The sequence below is a fragment of the Gopherus flavomarginatus genome, chromosome 2 (assembly GCF_025201925.1).
Source record: "Gopherus flavomarginatus isolate rGopFla2 chromosome 2, rGopFla2.mat.asm, whole genome shotgun sequence".
NCBI classification, from domain to species: domain Eukaryota; kingdom Metazoa; phylum Chordata; order Testudines; family Testudinidae; genus Gopherus; species Gopherus flavomarginatus.
The window spans coordinates 156,256,506-156,276,238 of record NC_066618.1 but is presented as its reverse complement, the minus strand read 5'-3'; the positions used below and the strand labels follow the sequence as shown (position 1 = coordinate 156,276,238).

Sequence of the window (19,733 nt, the reverse complement as noted above, 5' to 3'; positions counted from 1 at the left end):
AAGGTGTTACTCAATAGTTTTGAGTAGACAAGCATCTTTGTCAGTGCACACTGTAGCTGTTGGCATTATTAATGGCTGGGCTGTGTTGGCAAGGGTATCATACAAACAAACAGACTTCTTTTGAGATCATTAGCTCACTCTGATAGGACAAACTATGGTGCAACAAGGAAACACGAATGAAACATCACAAGGGAGTTAATCATTGCATTCAATTAAGAATGACAAATTATGTTCCCTGAAACCAAGCTCTTTTCCTCCTCTCATTCATATTCAAAAAGAACACTGCCAAGAATACTGTGATAAAAAAAAAATCATCCAACTTCACAGCATTCCTTAAGACAGCATCTTCCAGGAATTTTCCAACAGATCCTTGCAAGCACATTAAAAATGCATCTACATGATTTCCTGAGATGATCACTAGCACTAACAATTATGTGACTTCAGCATCATAAAGCAATAAAAAACAATTATGTCTGATTAATTTATGCATCTTTTCTCCCCAGGCAATTAGCATGATAGTACTGCAATTTTCAACAAAAAAAAAATATTAGGAAAGGGAAAAAATTCTGGCTAGGATTACAATCAAGACAGATCATTTCAGGGTCTAGAAATTTTGATACTGTTCCTTTAGAAATCTAGTCTAATAAACTGAATCCACATTTTTTCTGAAATAAACACAAAGCACTAATTTGACTTAGGCCTTGGCTACACTGGCACTTTACAGAGCTGCAACTTTCTCATTCAGGGGTGTGAAAAAACACCCGCCTGAGCGCAGCAAGTTACAGCGCTGCAAAGCACCAGTGTAAACAGTGCCCCAGCGCTGGGAGTAAGATAATCCATACTCGCACTTCAAAGCGCTGCAGCGGGAGTGCTCCCGCGGTAGCGCTTTGGAGTTTTGAGTGTAGCTAAGCCCTTAGAGGAAGTTGGAACAAATTATTTACTGCAGAGCTCTTACCAGAGAAGTCCTGTCTCCTACTACTGACTAGCAGTTAGAGCAGGGGTGGGCAAACTTTTTGGCCCCGAGGGCCACATACGGGTGGGGAAATTGCATGCAGCAGAGGGCCATGAATGTAGGGCTAGGGCAGGAGATTGGGGTGCGGGAAGGAATGTGGGGTATGAAGGGGGCTCAGGGCCTGCCTGCCCTGGCTCCGCACTGCTCCTGGCACCATGTCCCTGAAGCCCCTGGGGGGTGGGGGAAGGGGGAGAGGCAGAGGGCTGTGTGCAGTGCCCTCGCCTGCGGGTCCCTCCCCCAAAACTCCCATTGGCCACGGTTCCCCATTCCGAGTCAATGGGAGCTGCGGGGGGTGCTCCCTGCAGGTGAGCAGAGGGCTCCACATGCTGCCCCCACTCCTCACCCCCAGGGCCGCAGGGATGTGGTGCCGTCTGCTTCCAGAAGCAGCGCTGGGCCCGCAGTGCCACAGGGGTGGGAATCCCGTGGGACAGATCCAAAGCCTTGATGGGCCGATCTGACCTGCAGGCCGCAGATCACTCACCCCTGAATTAGAGTTCTATGCCTTGCTTAGCACTGTGTGACCTTGAGCGAGTTACCTGATTTCTCTGTGATGGGTAAACTGAGTCTATAAAACAGTTGCTGTAAAGCTTAATGTGTTGAGATCCTACAGAAGCATTATTTATTTCTAATAGCAGCAGCCACATGCTAATCACCTGTACACACACAAAAGGAAATGTCCCTGCCTCAGACAGCTCACAATGCAAACCATTATTGCTACTGCAAGTAATCACAATATATAGGACTGTGTACACAAGGAGTTATTCAGGAACAGGATTTAACCCACTTGGATTAAGCTAAACAGGAACAAGGGATGCTTGTTCTACAATAAGAGTGTCCTCACATGGAGTTATTCAAGACCAACTGTTCCTGGATGACTTCATATGTACACAAGCTCTAAGGCAATGTTATTTTACTGTATATTTGTACCATGCTATAAGGTTGCCTTACATTTTTACAGCAATTCGCTATCAATTTATCCATGCACTAACACTAAAGGACTCCTTTGTCCTAATGATAATGATTAAGGTATTGATCTTGGAACAAGTTCTGTCTGTGCAGAATTTGTTGCAAGAGCTGGACCTAAATGAGATCAAAACAAACAAACATCTGGTTAAATAAAAACACCTTACAAGCTGGGAGAGGGGAGGGAAGCAAGGACTTCTCTACAAATGAAACTGATGGAGAAACCAAATGCCAAAACATGTTCTAATATTAACCACAAAACCTAAGCACCAAAAGAAAGTAGTACATAAGGTAGGTATAATTTAATCCTACCTCAGCACAGGGAGACGAACTTGATGGCTTCTTGAGGTCCCTTCCAGCCCTATACTTCTATGCTTCTTTAACTAAAGGTCAATTCTGTGAGGTACTCATCACCCTAAATTTCAATTTACTCCAGTGGGAGTAGAGGGTGCTCAACATCCTGCAGGACTGGATCCCTGCTGGTTGCTACATTCAACTGGAAAACTCTGTGAACCGCTGAGTCCTGAGAAGACACTAAGGGTATGGCTACATTTGGAATTTCGGAGCGCTGCCGCGGCAGCGCTTTGAAGTGTGAGTGTAGTCGGAGCGGCAGCGCTGGGAGAGAGCTCTCCCAGTGCTGCATGTAAACCACATCCTTTACGGGTGTGGCGTGCAGCGCTGGGAGCCGTGCTCCCAGCGCTGCCGCCCTGATTACACTGATGCTTTACAGCGCTGTATCTTGCAGCGCTCAGGGGGGTGTTTTTTCACACTCCTGAGCGCGAAAGTTGCAGCGCTGTAAAGAGTGAGTGTAGCCATGGCCTCAGTCTGCGTAGTGCTAGTCAACTGATGGGCAGAAATGAGCAGATGCTTTGTTATTATGGCTGCAGCCTACAGATAAGCTAGTTAGCTTAGGGCTTGGCTACACTGGAGAGTTGCAGCGCTGTAAACCCACCACCAGCGCTGCAACTTACTCACCGTCCACACTTGCAAGGCACATACAGTGCTGCATCTCCCTGGCTGCAGCGCTGGCCGTACTCCTGCTCTGCCTCAGGTATAAGGATTGCAGCGCTGGTGATGCAGCGCTGCTTCGCAAGTGTGGCCACCAAAAGCGCTGCAATTGGCCTCCAGGGTATTATGAGGTATCCCAGAATGCCTGTTCAGCCACTCTGCTCATCAGTTCACACTCTACTGCCCTGGGCTCAGGTGACCCGCCCTTTAAATGCCCCGGGAATTTTAAAAATCCCCTTCCTGTTTGCTCAGCCAGGTGTGGAGGCAATCAATCAGTGACCATGCCTCCAAGCGCCAAATGAGCCCCAGCATGGAGCAATGGCGAGTTGATGGACCTCATCAATGTTTGGGGGGAGGAAGCTGTGCAGTCACAGCTGCGCTCCAGCTGTAGGAATTACGATACCTATGGGCAGATCTCAAGGGCCATGCTAGAAAGGGGCCATGACCAGGACGTGGTGCAGTGCAGGGTTTAAGTAAAGGAGCTGGGGAGTGCCTATTGCAAAGCCCGCAAGGGAAACTGTTGCTCAGGTGCTGCCCCTACGATCTGCCGTTTTTACAAGGAGCTGGACGCAATACTTGGGGGTGACCCTACTGCCAATCCAATGACCATGATGGACAGTTCAGAGCGGGGAGAGAAGGGGGGGGGAAACCGAGAGTAAGGGTACTGGGCTGGGGGGGAGACACCCCTGAGTCCCAGGAGGCATGCAACCAGGAGCTCTTCTCAAGCCAGGAGGAAGGTAGCCAGTCGCAGCAGCTGGAACTCGTTGGTGAAGAAAAAGCAGAGGAGCAGGTTCCTGGTAAGCAGCCTTTATTTTCACGATGGAAATGTTTCGGGAGAGGAGGGGGGAGTTAGGGCTGCATGCATGCCTAGATGTGGAATACCCCATTGACGTGGTCTATCACGTCACGGTAATTGGCCTCGGTAATCTCCTCAAAAGTTTCTGCCAGAGCATCAGCAATGCACTTGCGCAAGTTTATAGGGAGAGCCACTGTGGTCCTTGTCCCAGTCAGGCTAACGTGTCCACGTCACTGTGCCGCGAGGGGTTGGGGGACCATTGCTGCACACAGGCAAGCTGCATAGGGGCCAGGGCGGAATCTGCATTGCTGTAGAAGACCCTCCCTTGCTTCCCAGGTGACCCGCAGCAGTGAGATATCTTCCAGGATTAACTCCTGTGGAAAATGTAGGGATAGTGTTCAGTGTAGGTCCCCCTGCAGCTCTTTGCTTTCCCCAACGCACAGAAACCCCAGTGCAGCCCTGAACCAATCAGTCCCCCTTCCCAGGTGACCTGCAGCAGTGAGATAGCTTCCAGGATTAATTAACTCCTGCACTCATTCCCCCTTACTCACCATGTCTTCGCTGCTGTGGGCTCTCTGTGCTCTGTTTGGTATATGGAAAGTATGCTAAAGTGAGACTGTAAACTCCTTCACTGTGATTATACACAATGCTGCCTCTCTGTTAAATGTTTCAATTTTTGTCTTTCTAATAACAGTGTGCTTGACGACTACTACTACTACTCCTCGACTGGCCGTATCAGAGACTGCTGAAAGACTACAGAACCTGAGGAAAAAGCCACGAAAAAGCAAAGAAGATAAGGTGAAAGCAGTTATGAATCAGTGTGCCAGAGAGAGTAAGAAGCTGCAGGACTGGAGAGAAAAAATGCAGCACTGGAGGGAAAGAGAAAACAGGAGAAAGGCATTGGCTAAGAAGAAAAGCACGAAGCAGCTGATAAGCATCCTGGCGCGTCAAACGGACTGTATCCAGTCACTCGTAGCCATGCAGGCAGAGCACTGCTGTGCCGCCCCACCGTCCCCCAAAGCTCTCTCCCTTGTTCCCCAATGTCAGCTCAAAACCCCCTTCTCCAGCATGCAGGTTCTCACCAGCTGCCCCTAACACCTGTACGTTCACCTACCAGTCCTGAGAACTGCCACCCTTACCCTCTGCACTCAACCCCCATCACCATGCAGCATTTTCATCCTGAAGTGCAGAAGTCATTGCACAGCACTCCAGGCAGGACATATTCAAATCTCTGACTGTACAGTTCACCACCCTACCCCCCAGCCCTTTTACTTACTTTCTTTTCAATAAATGATTTCTTGGCTTTTAAAACAGTTTTTATTATTGCAGAAAGTGAAAGATACCGTACCCAAAGGAAAAAACAGGCACTGCAAATCATTGTAACCACTGCACTTCACTCCCGTGCAAGGCACCAAACGTAACTGTTGGCTTTCAGCCTCAAATTCCTCCCTCAAGGCATCCCTAATCCTTGCAGCCCTGTGCTGGGCCTCTCTAGTAGCCCTGCTCTCTGGCTGTGCAAATTCAGCCTCCAGGCGTTGAACCTCGGAGGTCCATTCTTGACTGAATGTTTCACCCTTCCCTTCACAAATATTATGGAAGGTACAGCACGTGGATATAACCGCAGGGATGCTGCTTTCCCCCAAGTCTAGCTTCCCATACAGAGATCGCTAGCGCCATTTTAAACAGCCAAAAGCACACTCCACAGTCATTCGGCACCGGCTCAGCCTGTAGTTGAACCGGTCCTTGCTCCTGTCAAGCTTCCCTGTATACGGTTTCATGTGCCAAGGCATTAACGGCTAAGCAGGGTCTCCAAGGATCACAATGGGCACTTCGACGTCCCCTACTGTGATCTTCCGGTCTGGGAAAAAAGTCCCGGCCTGCAGCTTCCTGAACAGGCCACTGTTCTGAAAGATGCGTGCATCATGCACCTTTCCAGGCCAGCCTGTGTAAATGTCAATGAAACGCCCACGGTGATCCACAAGCGCCTGGAGAACCATAGAGAAATACCCCTTCCGATTAATGTACTCGGATGCCAGGTGGGGTGGTGCCAGAATAGGAATATGCGTCCCATCTATCGCCCCTCCACAGTTAGAGAAACCCCCATTTGTGCAAAGCCATCCAGAATGTCCTGCACGTTCCCTAGAGTCACGGTTCTTCTTAGCAGGATGCGATTAATGGCCCTGCAAACTTGCATCAACACGATTCCAACAGTCGACTTTCCCACTCCAAACTGGTTCGCGATCGATTGCTAGCTGTCTGGAGTTGCCAGCTTCCAGACTGCAATAGCCACCCGCTTCTCCACTGACAGGGCAGCTCTCAATCTCGTGTCCTTGCGTCGCAGGGTGGGGGCGAGCTCCTCACACAGTCCCATGAAAGTGGCTTTTCTCATCCAAAAGTTCTGCAGCCACTGCTCATCATCCCAGACGTGCATGATGATGTGATCCCACCACTCAGTGCTTGTTTCCCAAGCCCAAAAGCGGCTTTCCACGGTGCTGAGCATTTCCGTTACTGCCACAAGCAATTTAGTGTCATACCCATCAGGCGAATCGATATCATCGTCGGACTCCTCACTGTCACTTTGGAGCTGAAGGAATAGCTCAACTGCCAAACATGATGTGCTGGCGACATTCATCAGCAAACTCCTCAGCAGCTCGGGCTCCATTTCCCACAGAAATCGCGCTGCACAGAAACTGCTGGGAGACTCACGATGGCGCCAAACGTGGACAGAAAAATAGTGACTGCTGGGATGTGAAGCGATGCACCACGGGGCGTTGGGACAGGAAGCGGAATGACCCGCACCCTTCCGTCCCCTTCCCACAACCCACGGCGCCAAAATGGGACGAGGTGCTCTGTGGGATAGCTGCCCACAATGCACCACTCCCAAAAGCACTGCAAATGCTGCAAATGTGGCCACACTGCAGCGCTGGTAGCTGTCAGTGTGGCCACACTGCAGCGCTGTCCCTACACAGCTGTACGAAGAGAGCTGTAACTCCCAGCGCTGCACACCTCCAAGTGTAGCCAAGGCCTTACTTTGATATCATCAGCTTTTCAAAGTAACTAAGAAAGAAAGCAGGAAAAACATCCATTTTGTGGAGGAACAATACTTGTGCACCGGATGGTTTCTTTACTGCTCAAATACACGTAAGTATCCTTATATATGAAAGACAAGATTTTTCCAAATTAGAGATTATTATTCCATCAAATCTAGCATCCCACCTCAAGTAATTGCCATTAGCTGATCCTCAGAGAAAAGCATCTAACTAGTTGTGCAATGGTGTTAATGGGATGAAAAAAAACAAACAAACCCTCTTTCCTGACTCTTGCAGCAGTCAGTCAGATTACAGCCTGAATAACTACAAATAATATTAGACCTAAAATTATTCAGCCTTTAAAAAAATCCAGCTGTAGTATCTGACTGGTTCGATTATTTACAGACAATTAGGCCAGATCACCTTCCAAAACCTGTTTTCAAACTATTTCTGAGGTCAGCCTGAACTGGTTAAATGCATCCACACCACAGACTCACTTCATCCATCCAGATAACAGCCAGCAAACTGATTTGCCCTGCGAATACTGCATTATAGAAGCCTTGTATAACCAAACCGTACCTTTCCAACCACCAAATCCACACATCTGCCCCTTGCCATGGTGATTGTGATGGGCAAGTATAATATTTTATTCTTAACAAAAACCAAAAATCTTACTTGCCCCAGGCAAGAGGGGAATAGCATTACAAAGACTAGATCACTGCTATGGCTGCAATCAAACAGGTTCAGACTTCCTCACACAGTACTTGCCTTAAGGTATTTGAACTTTAAGTCATCAGTGCATTGAGATTTCAGAACCATCACTTCCAAGAGAGCAGAGTTAATCGGGGGAATGTAAAGTTAACAGCAACTGTTATGCTCTATTTAGGTTCTTATTCACACTGTCCTATTATAAAAATGCCTTCTAAACCATTTAGTGAATTAAACTAGTTTAAGAAGTCAGAGACGAGATATTAAAGTAGATAAATGTACAACCTGTAAGAACTTAGAACTTTTAGCTACCCTTAATTTTTACAATAAATCAGTGGCACTGTAGAACTTTACAGATGTTGCTATGTTGAATAACACGACCACTCCAAACTAGAGAGGGCTGAAACACAGGATGTCAATTTCACTCAGGAGCTACCCAAGTTCCTAGGGTTTATGGCTCAGGGGCAGCTCCTCCTCAAAGACTATCCTGAGGCCTCAGTCTCCCAGGCCAGATAGCTATTCAGGCTAGCCAGCTCACAAGCTGGTAGCCTGGGGAGCAAGCTGGCTCAAGGGTCTGGAAACGCTGGGGTTCCCTGGCCCAGGGCTGTTACCAGATCCACAAACACTGGAAACCTGTCCCAGGACCTTCAGGCTCCCAGCACCGTGTCAGTAAGCTTGAAAGCTCTGAGCCCTCTCCCTCTCCCCCTCCCCAAAGATTTCCAGGCTGCAGGATTGGAGGCTAGATACAAAGAGTCGGTGCTTTCAAATTTCTTGCTAACAAGCTGGGAATCTAAAAGTCCTGAGAGCCCCAGCTCACACTGGGTCTCCCAGGGCTTCCCAGATACCAGAAATTTCTTATTCAATGACATTTCCAACCAGCTCTACTCAGAACTGCATAGTGACAGCAGGAATAGAACTCAGGCCCTCCTGCTCCAAAAGCAAAGACCCCTGCCGCTTGACCTACAGGAGAAGCTGACTACTGTTGTTAGTACGGGACCAAGAACATGCAACTAAATAGTTCAGATTCCATCCAACAGAGGAGAATTGTCCACAAAAGCACACCAATTCTTTCTACCTTTATGCATTCCCTGTGGCCAAACACTCCCTCACCTTTAATTCTGGCTCTGATGATAATCTGCAATCTAACTGTTTCTTTTGGAATTCAACATAGTTTTCTCACAGAGGGCCAATTTGTAGATTGCTTCTGATCTTTGCTTCAACGTTTGCATAGAGGGAGGGAGGAAGATCCTACTATGCTTATATTTTCACTTTACTGTACGTTACTTTACAACTACGCTAATGCTTCTTCTGTACTCTGTTTTCATTTCTTCGGAAATCTCTTTGCTTCACCAGGAACAAGATGCAAAGCCAAATCTCTGACACTTTTCATATTACTGAAAAAGACATTCCAACATCCAGGAACAGTTTTGCTTGTACTGAAACAGGAGGGAAATATTTGTGCAGGTATCCAGATCCAAAGGGCACACGCTAAACACTGACCCACAGAATTTTAAGGGTCACAACAATTTTAAAATATAGCAGAATACTGCACATCTCAAAGGCTGGATTTCCCAGGAGAGAGACTCCCACTGCACCAAAACTAGCACCATACTTGCAGCAAACCATTTATAGTAATAATTGTCTAGTCTATTCTTAGCATTGTCCCACTTTCCACTTTGAGACAAAATTAGCATAATGTAAGATGGAACACACATTACTGACTGTAGCCCTTCATACCCCTTATACTCCCTTTAAGATACCTAGTAACCTTTGTGACAACAATTCATTAAAAATTCAAAATCCTCTATTCCTAAACAGGATGAAGAAATTGTGAAGGCGTGCAAAGCAGATATAAAATATATAAAAACTAATTTAGTTCAACAACAGGATTTAATTTAAAAATAAAGATGTAGAAAAACTAAAAGGTGGAAACCAGAAAGCAAAAAATACAGCATGAATCTCCAGAGAGACGCAACTGTGAAACTAATGTGACAAAAGAAAAATTGGAACAGAGGGACTTTTTTCTACTCCAGTGTCCAAACTATGGGGACCAGGACAAGAAAGATGTTTTCAAATATCATCTCATCGATAAGGGAAATCTGACTATAGATGGGATTTTGGAAAGTGTCTAAGTGTCTTAAGAGCACTTAAGCCCCATTGACTTATTATTATGTATTATTTGTATTACCATAGCTAGAGCCCTCTGTGGATATAAATCAGTATCCGCGGAACCACAGGGCTCTCCCGGGAACCACAGCGGTGAAATGAGCAGAATGTGGGGCCCCACCGGGGCCAGCAGCTCCTCTGGCAAGGCTGAACCATCTCAGCCCTTCCATGCAGCTGTATGTGTTTCCTGTCTGGAGTCAGTACAGCTTCACTGGAGGAGCTGCTAGCGTGGGGCACAGGCTTCTGGGAGTAGCAGCCCCATGTTCTGCTCCTTTTGCCGCTGCAATTCCTGGGAGAGCCCTGCGGTTCCGCTGATATCCATCTATGTCCACGGATATAAATTTGTATCTGCGCAGGGCTCTAACCATGGCACCTAGAAGCCATAGGTATAGACCAAGACCATATTGTACTAGGCACTTTGACTATAGCAACACGGATCAAAAAGACAATCCATGCCCCCAAAGAACTTACAATCAAAGTATAAGACAAGAGACAACAGATTGACACAAATGGCTGGGGGAACAAAAGAAAACAATGAGACAATACTGATCATCCTAGAAGGCAGTAACATCAGCGAGCCAGCTTCCTAACAGTTCTCAGATGTTTTGTAGGCATCATGGGCAAGGAGAGTTTTGAGGAGGTACTTCAAAGTGGATAATGAGCTAGCTTTGCAGATGTTTACGGAAAGCACCTCACAAGCCCACAAAACAGCACAGGAGAAAGCTTGAAGGTCTTTGTTTTCAAATGTAACAAGTGGGCAGTGGAGGCTGGCATTGAGGGCCAACTGGAGATGAGCTTCGACAGCTCCACAGCAAATGAGGGTGGGTATGCAGGGAATGACTTGTACTCTAAGCATATGTCTGTACTGCACTCTAAGCCCAGGCTCTGACTCAAGCCCTGTTCTGTCCACACACAAATCAGTCTGACTTGGGTCAGGACGAATTCAGGACCAGGGTCCTAGGATCCTGCTATATGAGGTCAGAGCCTGAGCTGTTCAAGCCCTGTTGTTTTGCGGAATGGACGCAGCCCAAGATGCAGCCCCTAATCAGAAGGTCTGCTGGACGCGTTAACGTGACTGAGACACCCAGGTTCAGCAACTGTAAACACAGGGTTACAGTGCAGTGTGACACGCAAGTGTGGACTCGGAAGCACCAAGTCCAGAAGCCCGGTCCCACAGACCTGGATTTACAATGCAGTACAGAAACACCGTAAGTCTTGTCTACACAGCAGAGCTGCACAGGTTAAAAAACTGGTTTAGTTGAGCTGGTGCAAATCCCTGTGTTTGTGTTTTGTGTTTGTGTTTGCACCAATTCAAAAATCACACTTTTAGCTAAACATGTGCAACTGTGTGTTTAGACCAGGCCTTAGGTGCTTTTGAAAACCCTAGTTCCACTGACTTTCACTGTGCTTCTAGCTTTTTAAAATCCCACCTTACCCCCTGGATGAGACAGAGGACAAAAGTAGCATCACCCTTCATACAACTTGTCGCTGAGTCAGATATCAACAAAACCAACAAACGGTCGCAAGGTGTAGTCCTCTTGTGCACATGCTTGTTCCACAACTACTGCTTAAGGTCTCAGCCTTTTTATACTTCTGGAAAGCATTGTATAGCATTTCATGCCAACAAAGTCATTTAAAGACAGAGATGGTTAAATAATTTCTGATCTGGGAGGAAACTGTTGTACATGTATTTATGGTCATCTCTCAAATAAATAGACATGTCTCCCAATCTTAAAATAAGCGAGGAACATTCAGTCAATGTATAATTCATCACCTTCATTTTATACTGAAATTAGCTGCACACACTCCAACTAGGGAATGATTATTTTAATTGTGAGTGTAAAATTTTGCCTGTATCATCTGCCTATTAGCTCTGTTTCACTTCAACAGACTTGCAAGGACATCTCTTTCCAGCAAGGATCAACTGGAAATTTCCTATACCTCTCAGACACAAAGAACTGCAATGCAAAGGACCCTATCCCGGTTGCAAGGAAATTGGGATGCATCAGTGATAAGCCAAACACACACTTTCTAATCTAGTTGCCAACACTGACTCCTCCCACTATTCCATGCTTTACCCACAAAGAAGCATATAAAGGAAACATACATATACCCTGAAGCAGGAGACTTGCACATGAACATTAAGCGGTCAGATTTTAAAAAGTTACTGTGTGGGGAAAACATATTCATTTAAAGATCATGTATATCTGCCGTGCCACCAAGAGTCCCCAACTATCATCATCCACCAACTTCCTAATAAGTCTCACATTCTCAAACATGCACAGTCACAAACATGCAGTGTTTCATCCCATACTAATCATTTCTGGGCTCCCCCCATATTTACTCCTTAAACTGTCTATGTCCTCCTTCATCATTACTAACACCTGCCCACAGTACTTTCCCCATATCAATCATACCCTGCTCTCCATGTTTCTCCCAATGTTTCAGTCTAGCCTTCCCAGACCTCTACCTCCCACTCCCCCATCCCTACTCATTTCCCTCTAAATCCTCACCCTTGCTCTCCCTTAATTTGCCCAAGATCCCCCACCATCCCCAATATATCCCCCATGTTCCCCCTCACCCTGCACCCCAGCTCCCCATATATCCCCATGACCCCCACCCACTGCTCCCCAAAATATCTGCCGTGTCCACCACATACCCCACCCCTTTGCACCCATTACATATCCCCCAATCCCGCCCCTTACCCTCTATATGCTCTACATCTCCTGTATATCCCCGACCTCCCTTTGTATATGCCCCATACCCCTCCACACCCCCATATAGCCCCCAGACCCCCTGTATATCCCCACACCATATATCCCTCCGCCCCCTTCACACTCCGTGTATATCCCCCACACCCCCTGTGTATTCCGACCCCCCTTATCCCTCCACACCCCGTGTATATCCGCCACCCCCGTACAGCCCCCACTGCCCCGCCGCTCGCTCCCCCGCAGGGTCCCTACCGCACATGGTGCCTACGCCCGGGGACAGCCCAGTTCTGCTCTGCGGGCCGGCGGGAGCCGCTCTTCCTGGCGGGGCAGCGGCCGGGGGCGGGGCAGGCCGGGGCCCAGGGACGCAGGCTCCCCGCGCTCCCCGCCATTGGGTCCGGGCCGCGCCGCGGCGCGCCCCGCCCCGCCGGCCGGCCCCGCCCACAGTGGTGCCGTGGCGCTTGGGACGTGGCAGGCCGGATCCGGATCCGCATCCGCCCCGGGATGGGGAGTGGAGGGGGGACAAGGGGAGCAGAGAAAGAAGAGGCTGTGGGGAGCGAGGGAGGGTTGGGGATAGGGGCTGGGGAGAGGAAAAGCATCAGCAGAAACGTGGGACCAGCCCCTGACAGAAATGAACCGAGCCCCTGGCCCACCTGAGATGAGTGTGTCGGGTCTCAGGCCACTTCCCGCATCAGTGGAAGGGCCACACTTGGCACTGTCACCTTGCATGACCAGACAGCAAATTGAAAAATCGGGGGGAGGAGGGTAATAGGAGCCTATATAAGAAAGAGACCCCAACATCAGGACTGTCCCTATAAAATTAGGACATCTGGTCACCCTACTGAGGACAGGTCTGACCCGGCCTGGAAACTAAACTCCTCTGTTGTAGATGAAGAAGTGGGTTTTTTACTCATGAAAGCTTATGCCCAAATAAATGCAAGTTTTTAAGGCGCTACTGGACACGTGTTTTTTTTTTTTTGTGGCTACAAACTAACACACTACCTCTCCCCTACAAACTCCCCTCAGCACTTTACAACAAGGCTTAGAGGGCAGCATGGGAAAAGTCTGCTCCTAGCCTCTACTAACACTGCATGTCCTCACCTAAGAAAAGCTCTACCTTTAACCAAGCCTTGTGGAAGCCTGTGACTTGGTGGGCACACTAAGCTATGCCCAAGCATGCCCTCTGTTGCAAGGGAACAGTGTCAGTACCCCCCACAAAAGCCAGGAACTATTCTGTTACAGCAAACAGCCAGGGGGTGGCAGGGAAGAGAGAACAGGAGGCAGAGGGTGTGGAGGAAGTAAGGGGATATTAATTGGGCCTCATCCAATTTCTGGCTCTGAACTATGAAACCTAGAAAATGAGTTTCATTTAGACACCACCTTATTATTAATGTTATTTAACCACAATCTGTGTGAGGGAATACCTTTTATTGGGCCAATTTCTGTTGGTGAAAGAGACAAGCTTCCAAGCTACACAGAGCTTTTTTTCAGGTCAGCTGAAGAAAAGCTCTTTGGAACTTGCCAGGCAAAGCACAGTACAAACACCAAAGAAGATACAATCCCTGCCTGTAGGAAATTATAGTCTAAAAACCCTGGATAGATAACACTTAAGCCATATTATACACCACATGATCAAGGATAGGCAGGACCAAGACATTATGGGAGGGGAGGGGGAGAAGGGGCTTGGTTAGATTATTAATGAAGTCCCAGACTGATCAAAGCTTTTGGTTGATTATAGAATATGGCTAAGGGCCATGCTCTACTATAAACTGAAATCACATAAGTAACTCAGATGATCTGGCCCTGTCCATCCTAAATGAAGGACTTGACATACATGATTAAAAGAAAAAGTCATGTGACTGCTAGAAAGTCACAATTAGATTTCTGTGCACTCAGGCACAACCCTAGCAACCCATCACACTTAATGCATTCCCTGGGGATTGAAGTTTAGAACTCAGGTTTGGTAATTAGCTCTGAGCCAAAGCTTGACACAGACACACCAATTTACCACCATTAGTGGGGAGGAACTTTGACTAGACAGCAGGGAATGAGACAAGTCCAAACACATTGAGTGGCAGGTGAGTATGGTAGGAGGCCACCTATAACAGTAAGAGAAGTGTATGTTTGTTTTTTAAGTCAGTGATGGTGTTAATGGTGGTGCTTCATCTAGGCATCACAAATCACTTCATTAGGATTAATTAAGCCTCAGCATTTATTATTTGTATTATCCCATTTTACAGATGGTTAAACTAAGGTACTGAAAAGTTATGTGATTTGCTTAAATTCACAAAGTGACTGGAACTCCTAACTGCCAGTTCCCTCATTCTAACCCCTAGATAACACTGTAAAATAATGATAAAGTTGAAAATAAGACGTATATTGCTGGCAGAAGAGCTCTAGTATAGTGACAAAATATTAAACATATAAAAGAATAAACCATATGCATCTAAAAATTAAATAATCTTTATCAAATACTATACAAAAGAACTGTTTAAACAGCAGTAAATGGAGACTATACACTGCAAAAAGCTGAAGAAGCCATTCTTGAAAAAGACAGGCAACATGTGTCCCTATGTATAAATCCTGAAAAAAGCAAGCTTTTAGCAAGTACAAAAGTAAAGGAAATTTCCTACAATTTAAAAAATTCCAGTGACAGCAGTTTTATTTAAAAAAAAAAAAAACTACCCCATTCCGATTTTGAAAACCAGCCTTGCAGCTCTAAGTTGAAACTGACTTGAAAAATGCAAAAGTAAACACCCAGGATACATAGCAACAAGTAAATTCCATAATCATTCATCGAGTATGGTGCAACAAGTAATCTAACTAAATTAACACATTTTTACAACATGACTTTTCAGTAGAGTATTTATTTAAAATCAAGCTGTTTAGTTCCCCTTCCCCACCCCTTCTAAAGGTGGAATGTTGACCTTAAATTTTTATTTTACTCACTTTTTTCTGTGACTCTATATGATCCTACCTTAACAACAGATTTTAACTAAGGGACAACAGAAATGGTGCGCCCTTTGACAGAGCAATAATCTAGATTCTGAGTGGGCAGACTATAAGATTGAGTAGTTCCTGACAATGAAAGAACCAAGGTTTTTGTTTTTGGGTTTTTTTGGTTTTTTTTTGGAGGGGTGGGGGGGCGCAAGGAATCTACCAATTTATCATTATAGCACAACTGAGAACAAATAGAAATAAACTGTCCTTCCGTCACCTAACTCACTGACGTATGATCTATTTGGCCAATGATACATGAATGTCATCTCCATTAACCTCAAAGCACCACCATCCACATTTTCACACTGTGTGAAACAGACTCAATCCATCCACTTCTTTCACAGTTGTGCTTTTTTTTGCTGTTCCGTGCTGACTTAGGTTGAGACTTGCAGTTCTCCATGCTGAAACTCACTGCTGAATTTAGTACGAGCCAATGGCAACAATGAATTGAGAGGTGCCTAGATTTATTGGGCATGAAGGACCTGGATCCTGCTTTCAGTGATGTCAATGGGAGTTTTGTCAACTTGAGTGGGAGCAGGGGCAGGACTAAAGCACCCATGAAATGCATACTGTGTTAATTAGTATCACCGTAGATCCTGAGTGTACTTATTGCTAAAATGCTACCCACATAGGCACTTTAGAAAAACTACAGACAGATGTCTTGCCAAGGGTATTCTAAGCTGAAACTGAATAGGTAAAAGGCATAGGCCATGTTTCTAGGTGTGTACACCCCAGGAACTAGTAATGGCCTTCATACACCAACCCTTGTGTGGATCCTTAATGGTACATATAACTTTGTAGACTGGGTTACCTAAAGACAGTATACACATACGATGACACTGAGGGTCCGGGTCCAAGGGCAAGAAGGGCAGTCATCGTGGGTGCCAGCGTCCAGGAAGCACTGTACAGCTGCGCCATTTGAATGTTTTGACTCGTTTCCACCTCTCCCTGCTTAGCCACTTCTGCCGACTGTGCTTTTGCAAGCTGTATGTGTACTCATTCTTGAAATGGTTACATCATTTTCCCCCTCAATGGCCAAACTTAGGCCACAAGGTTTTTGTTCTTATTCCAAGCCCTGCTCTGTACACTTCTTTTAAACCAGTATAACTATTTCAGCTAGGGAGTCTGATTTTTGACCAAAATATAAGTATCACCTACTATGTATGCAGTCATACCAATATGAAGATGTTTGATACTAGCATAGCTTATTCCTGTACAGGAACGGATATGGTTTAAGTAGTATAACTTTCTAGTGGAGATATGGCCCAAGTGTATTACCAGCAGGAAAAAAGCAAATGAAAACATTAACATACCTGTCGGACAAATGCAGATTTTGGAAATATAACATTAACTGCAGTGCTCTGGGTAAAACCCTGAATGGAGTAATCTTACTTGGCATATAAATTTTGGCTACAGTCCTGAGCTTCAGATTGCTATCTACGCACCTGCTACACAAAAGAAAAAACCCCAAAACAATATAGTCTTTTGCAATCTTTGATGACATATATTTTGAATAAGCGACCATTAGGAAATCTGAGCTATTTCCTCCTGTTGCTGGGCTGAAAATACCTGCCTCATGAATCCAATCACAGATGGCTATATTTGCTGATTGCTTCACATCAAGCAGTTATATTATCAGATATACTGTCATATAAAAAGACATAAGCTAGTTTCCTCCAGAGGCTTGAAATGAATCACATCCTGTGAAAAAACAGGTATTCTATCTCCTGTGAACAGTTTCAAGATGGCAAGAATTTAGATAGCTGTAACTGACTGTCTATAAAAGAGGAGAGCTGTATTAGCTTAGTTTGCATGTGTGGATTTTTTTTTCTTTTAATCTTGAATATTTTGGATGTGTCAGTGACAACCCTTGTATTTTTCCACAGAATAATAAATGTACTGATGTACGATATTCTTATTACAGATTTGCTAGCAGAATCCTATTTTAATTTGTAATAAGCGTTTTAAATATATATTTAATCCAAGCGCTATCCCATAGTACCAATTTGATTTTTCAAACTCCAGCAATTCAAAATACAGCTTAAGTGACTGTCAGTTTTGGCACCTGGAATTGTACTTTCAGCAGACTGTAGTAGACCCATTTCAGAAGCCAGTCTTCAGGGTTTGGCACTCCTACTGTTGGAAAGTTGCAGAAGCAGGGCTCTTCTGAAGGAGCTTGATGTCTTTCATGCAGAACTCTGCACGTCCAGAGTAAAATTCCCAGTGATCTGAACTGATAATGTTACCAACTTTTGGCTATCATAAAAATCAGAAGTTACTGTTAAAGATTTATATTAATGTATAATTTACTTGCATTGTAAATTCTAGGGGGCAAAGACCATCTTTTTATTCTGTTTATACAGCTCCTAGAGCAATGGTTCAAAACTGGGGCTTCTGGGTGCCACTGCAATACAGCTAATAATGTCATTGTTATACTGTCATCTAACTTTTGTTTTATTCAGTTTAATGAACCAATGCCTTTTTCACATAAATTTAACAGTGATTGTACTTTTGTTTGCTAAAAGATTCATTTGTAAGCATCACTTTGATACTATTATATTTACATACTAACAGAAAGTTAGAATATGAATGGACAGCCACCAATTACTTTTTAAATGGTTGAAGTAGTGTTTCATAAGTAAATTTTTCCACATATGCACACACGTTTTTTCAAGTAGCAAATAATACAGTGACCTCAGTTACTTTTGTCTGGGAAGCCTTTATTGGGAAATGTTGTCCAATGGTTACAGCAGGGTGCTGTGAATCAGGATTGATTTGCAGTGCCAAGCTCTCTTATTGACTTGCTGCGTGAACTTGGGCAAGTAACTGCCTCTCTATACCCCTAGTTTATCCAGGGGTAAACAGTAGAATATTTATTTGTATTACAGTAGAACCTAGGGGCCCCCATTGTGCTGGGTCCTGCACATATAGTCAGACAATCCTTGCCCTAATGAGCTTGCTATCTAAATAGACAAGACAGATAAAAACAGGGAGAAAGCAAGTATTATGCCCATTTCACAGAGGAAAAAAAGACAGACAGAGAAACTGAGTGAGTTGGCCAAGGTCACAAAGAAGTCTAAGGCACAGCTGGAACTGAAATTCCAATGTACTGAGTCCCAGCCCCGTGCTTTAACCACAAAGCTAACAGGGATTTAATGTGTCTTCATTAATCTTCAACTTCAAGTGTAAAATAGGCCAAATTCAGCCCTCGTCTGTGTACATACCATTCCCACAGAAATCAGCACTGATTACGCATCCATAGCAGAGGCAGAATTGAGCCCTTAGTGTGTAGATGAGTTAATGTTGCCTACCCATGCTAATAAAAATACTGACCAAAAGAGACAAAGCACACTGATAGACAAATGGAGAGGATTTATTTAATTCACAATATACCTATTTCACATTTGAGTATTTAATGGTTTATAAATACTCAAATGAGGGCAGGGGACTGGACTCGATGACCTCTCGAGGTCCCTTCCAGTCCTAGAGTCTATGAGTCTATAAAGGTAGTCAGGAAACTGACCTGAAATCAGGCCAAAAAAGCTCAATTTTTAAGACAACAGGAACATTACCAGCCATTTTGTACTTTGCTGCTGAAAGCAAGAAGCATGGCGTTAGCCTGTGCACAAGCTGGTCCTTTGAAGAGCACACGTATGCCTTAGGGGTAATTTTGTTATAAATACATTAGCAAGATTAGACATTGTTTACTTGTAAGAGGCAGGCGGACAAAAACACACAGGAGTTCCAAACTCCAAATCCTGGTTCTTATTTATAAGACACTGCATTATGACTCCAAATCAGAGTTCCAACAGCTGTTTTATTAAAATAAATATTTATCCTGAAACTGAAGAGAGAGTGCATAAAGTCCATTGTTACCACATGCTGCTTTGTGACTTGTGGGCACAATTCTCTGCTGGTTTAATTCATGAGATCTGGGAAATTGGTGGAGTTAAACCAACCGAAAATGTGGTCCTTACTACCTCACACTGTGTACTTACAGTGCCCTACTTGATACTCAGTTGTGATTAGGCTGTAAGTAGCACACTTATAATTACTGAAAAATTTGGAAGAGTAAACCAGATCTTGAATTTTCTAAAGGAATCCCAGCTCCTCAAAAATGATCACTCAAGACTGCTCTGAGCAGGGATTTCTAAGGCTGTTTTTCTTATTCAGTGACGACAACTGTGTTGCCCCAAACCCTGTCTATTGATATGAAAGGCTCTTCTTGCAACAGACCTGCTCTGGTTCCATTGGGCATGGGATGGGAGGGAGGCAGAACTTCAGGAGTTACGTACTGCTCACTCACCATGGAGTCTAGTTCTGTGGAAGCTTCCTGCATAGCC

At 45.2% G+C, this 19,733-nt stretch overlaps 1 protein-coding gene across 2 annotated transcripts in view; it reads right to left on the bottom strand.

The window, feature by feature from the left end:
• GFPT1 (glutamine--fructose-6-phosphate transaminase 1) overlaps positions 1 to 12,735 on the bottom strand; it is a 63,103-nt gene extending 50,368 nt beyond the window's left edge. For both annotated transcript variants that reach the window (XM_050939974.1, XM_050939975.1), the window contains exon 1: positions 12,646 to 12,735. In XM_050939974.1, coding sequence (XP_050795931.1) covers positions 12,646 to 12,652 — 7 coding nt within the window. In that variant the 5' untranslated portion in view covers positions 12,653 to 12,735. The remainder of the gene's footprint in view (positions 1 to 12,645) is intronic.
• Between the last annotated feature and the right edge of the window lie 6,998 nt (positions 12,736 to 19,733).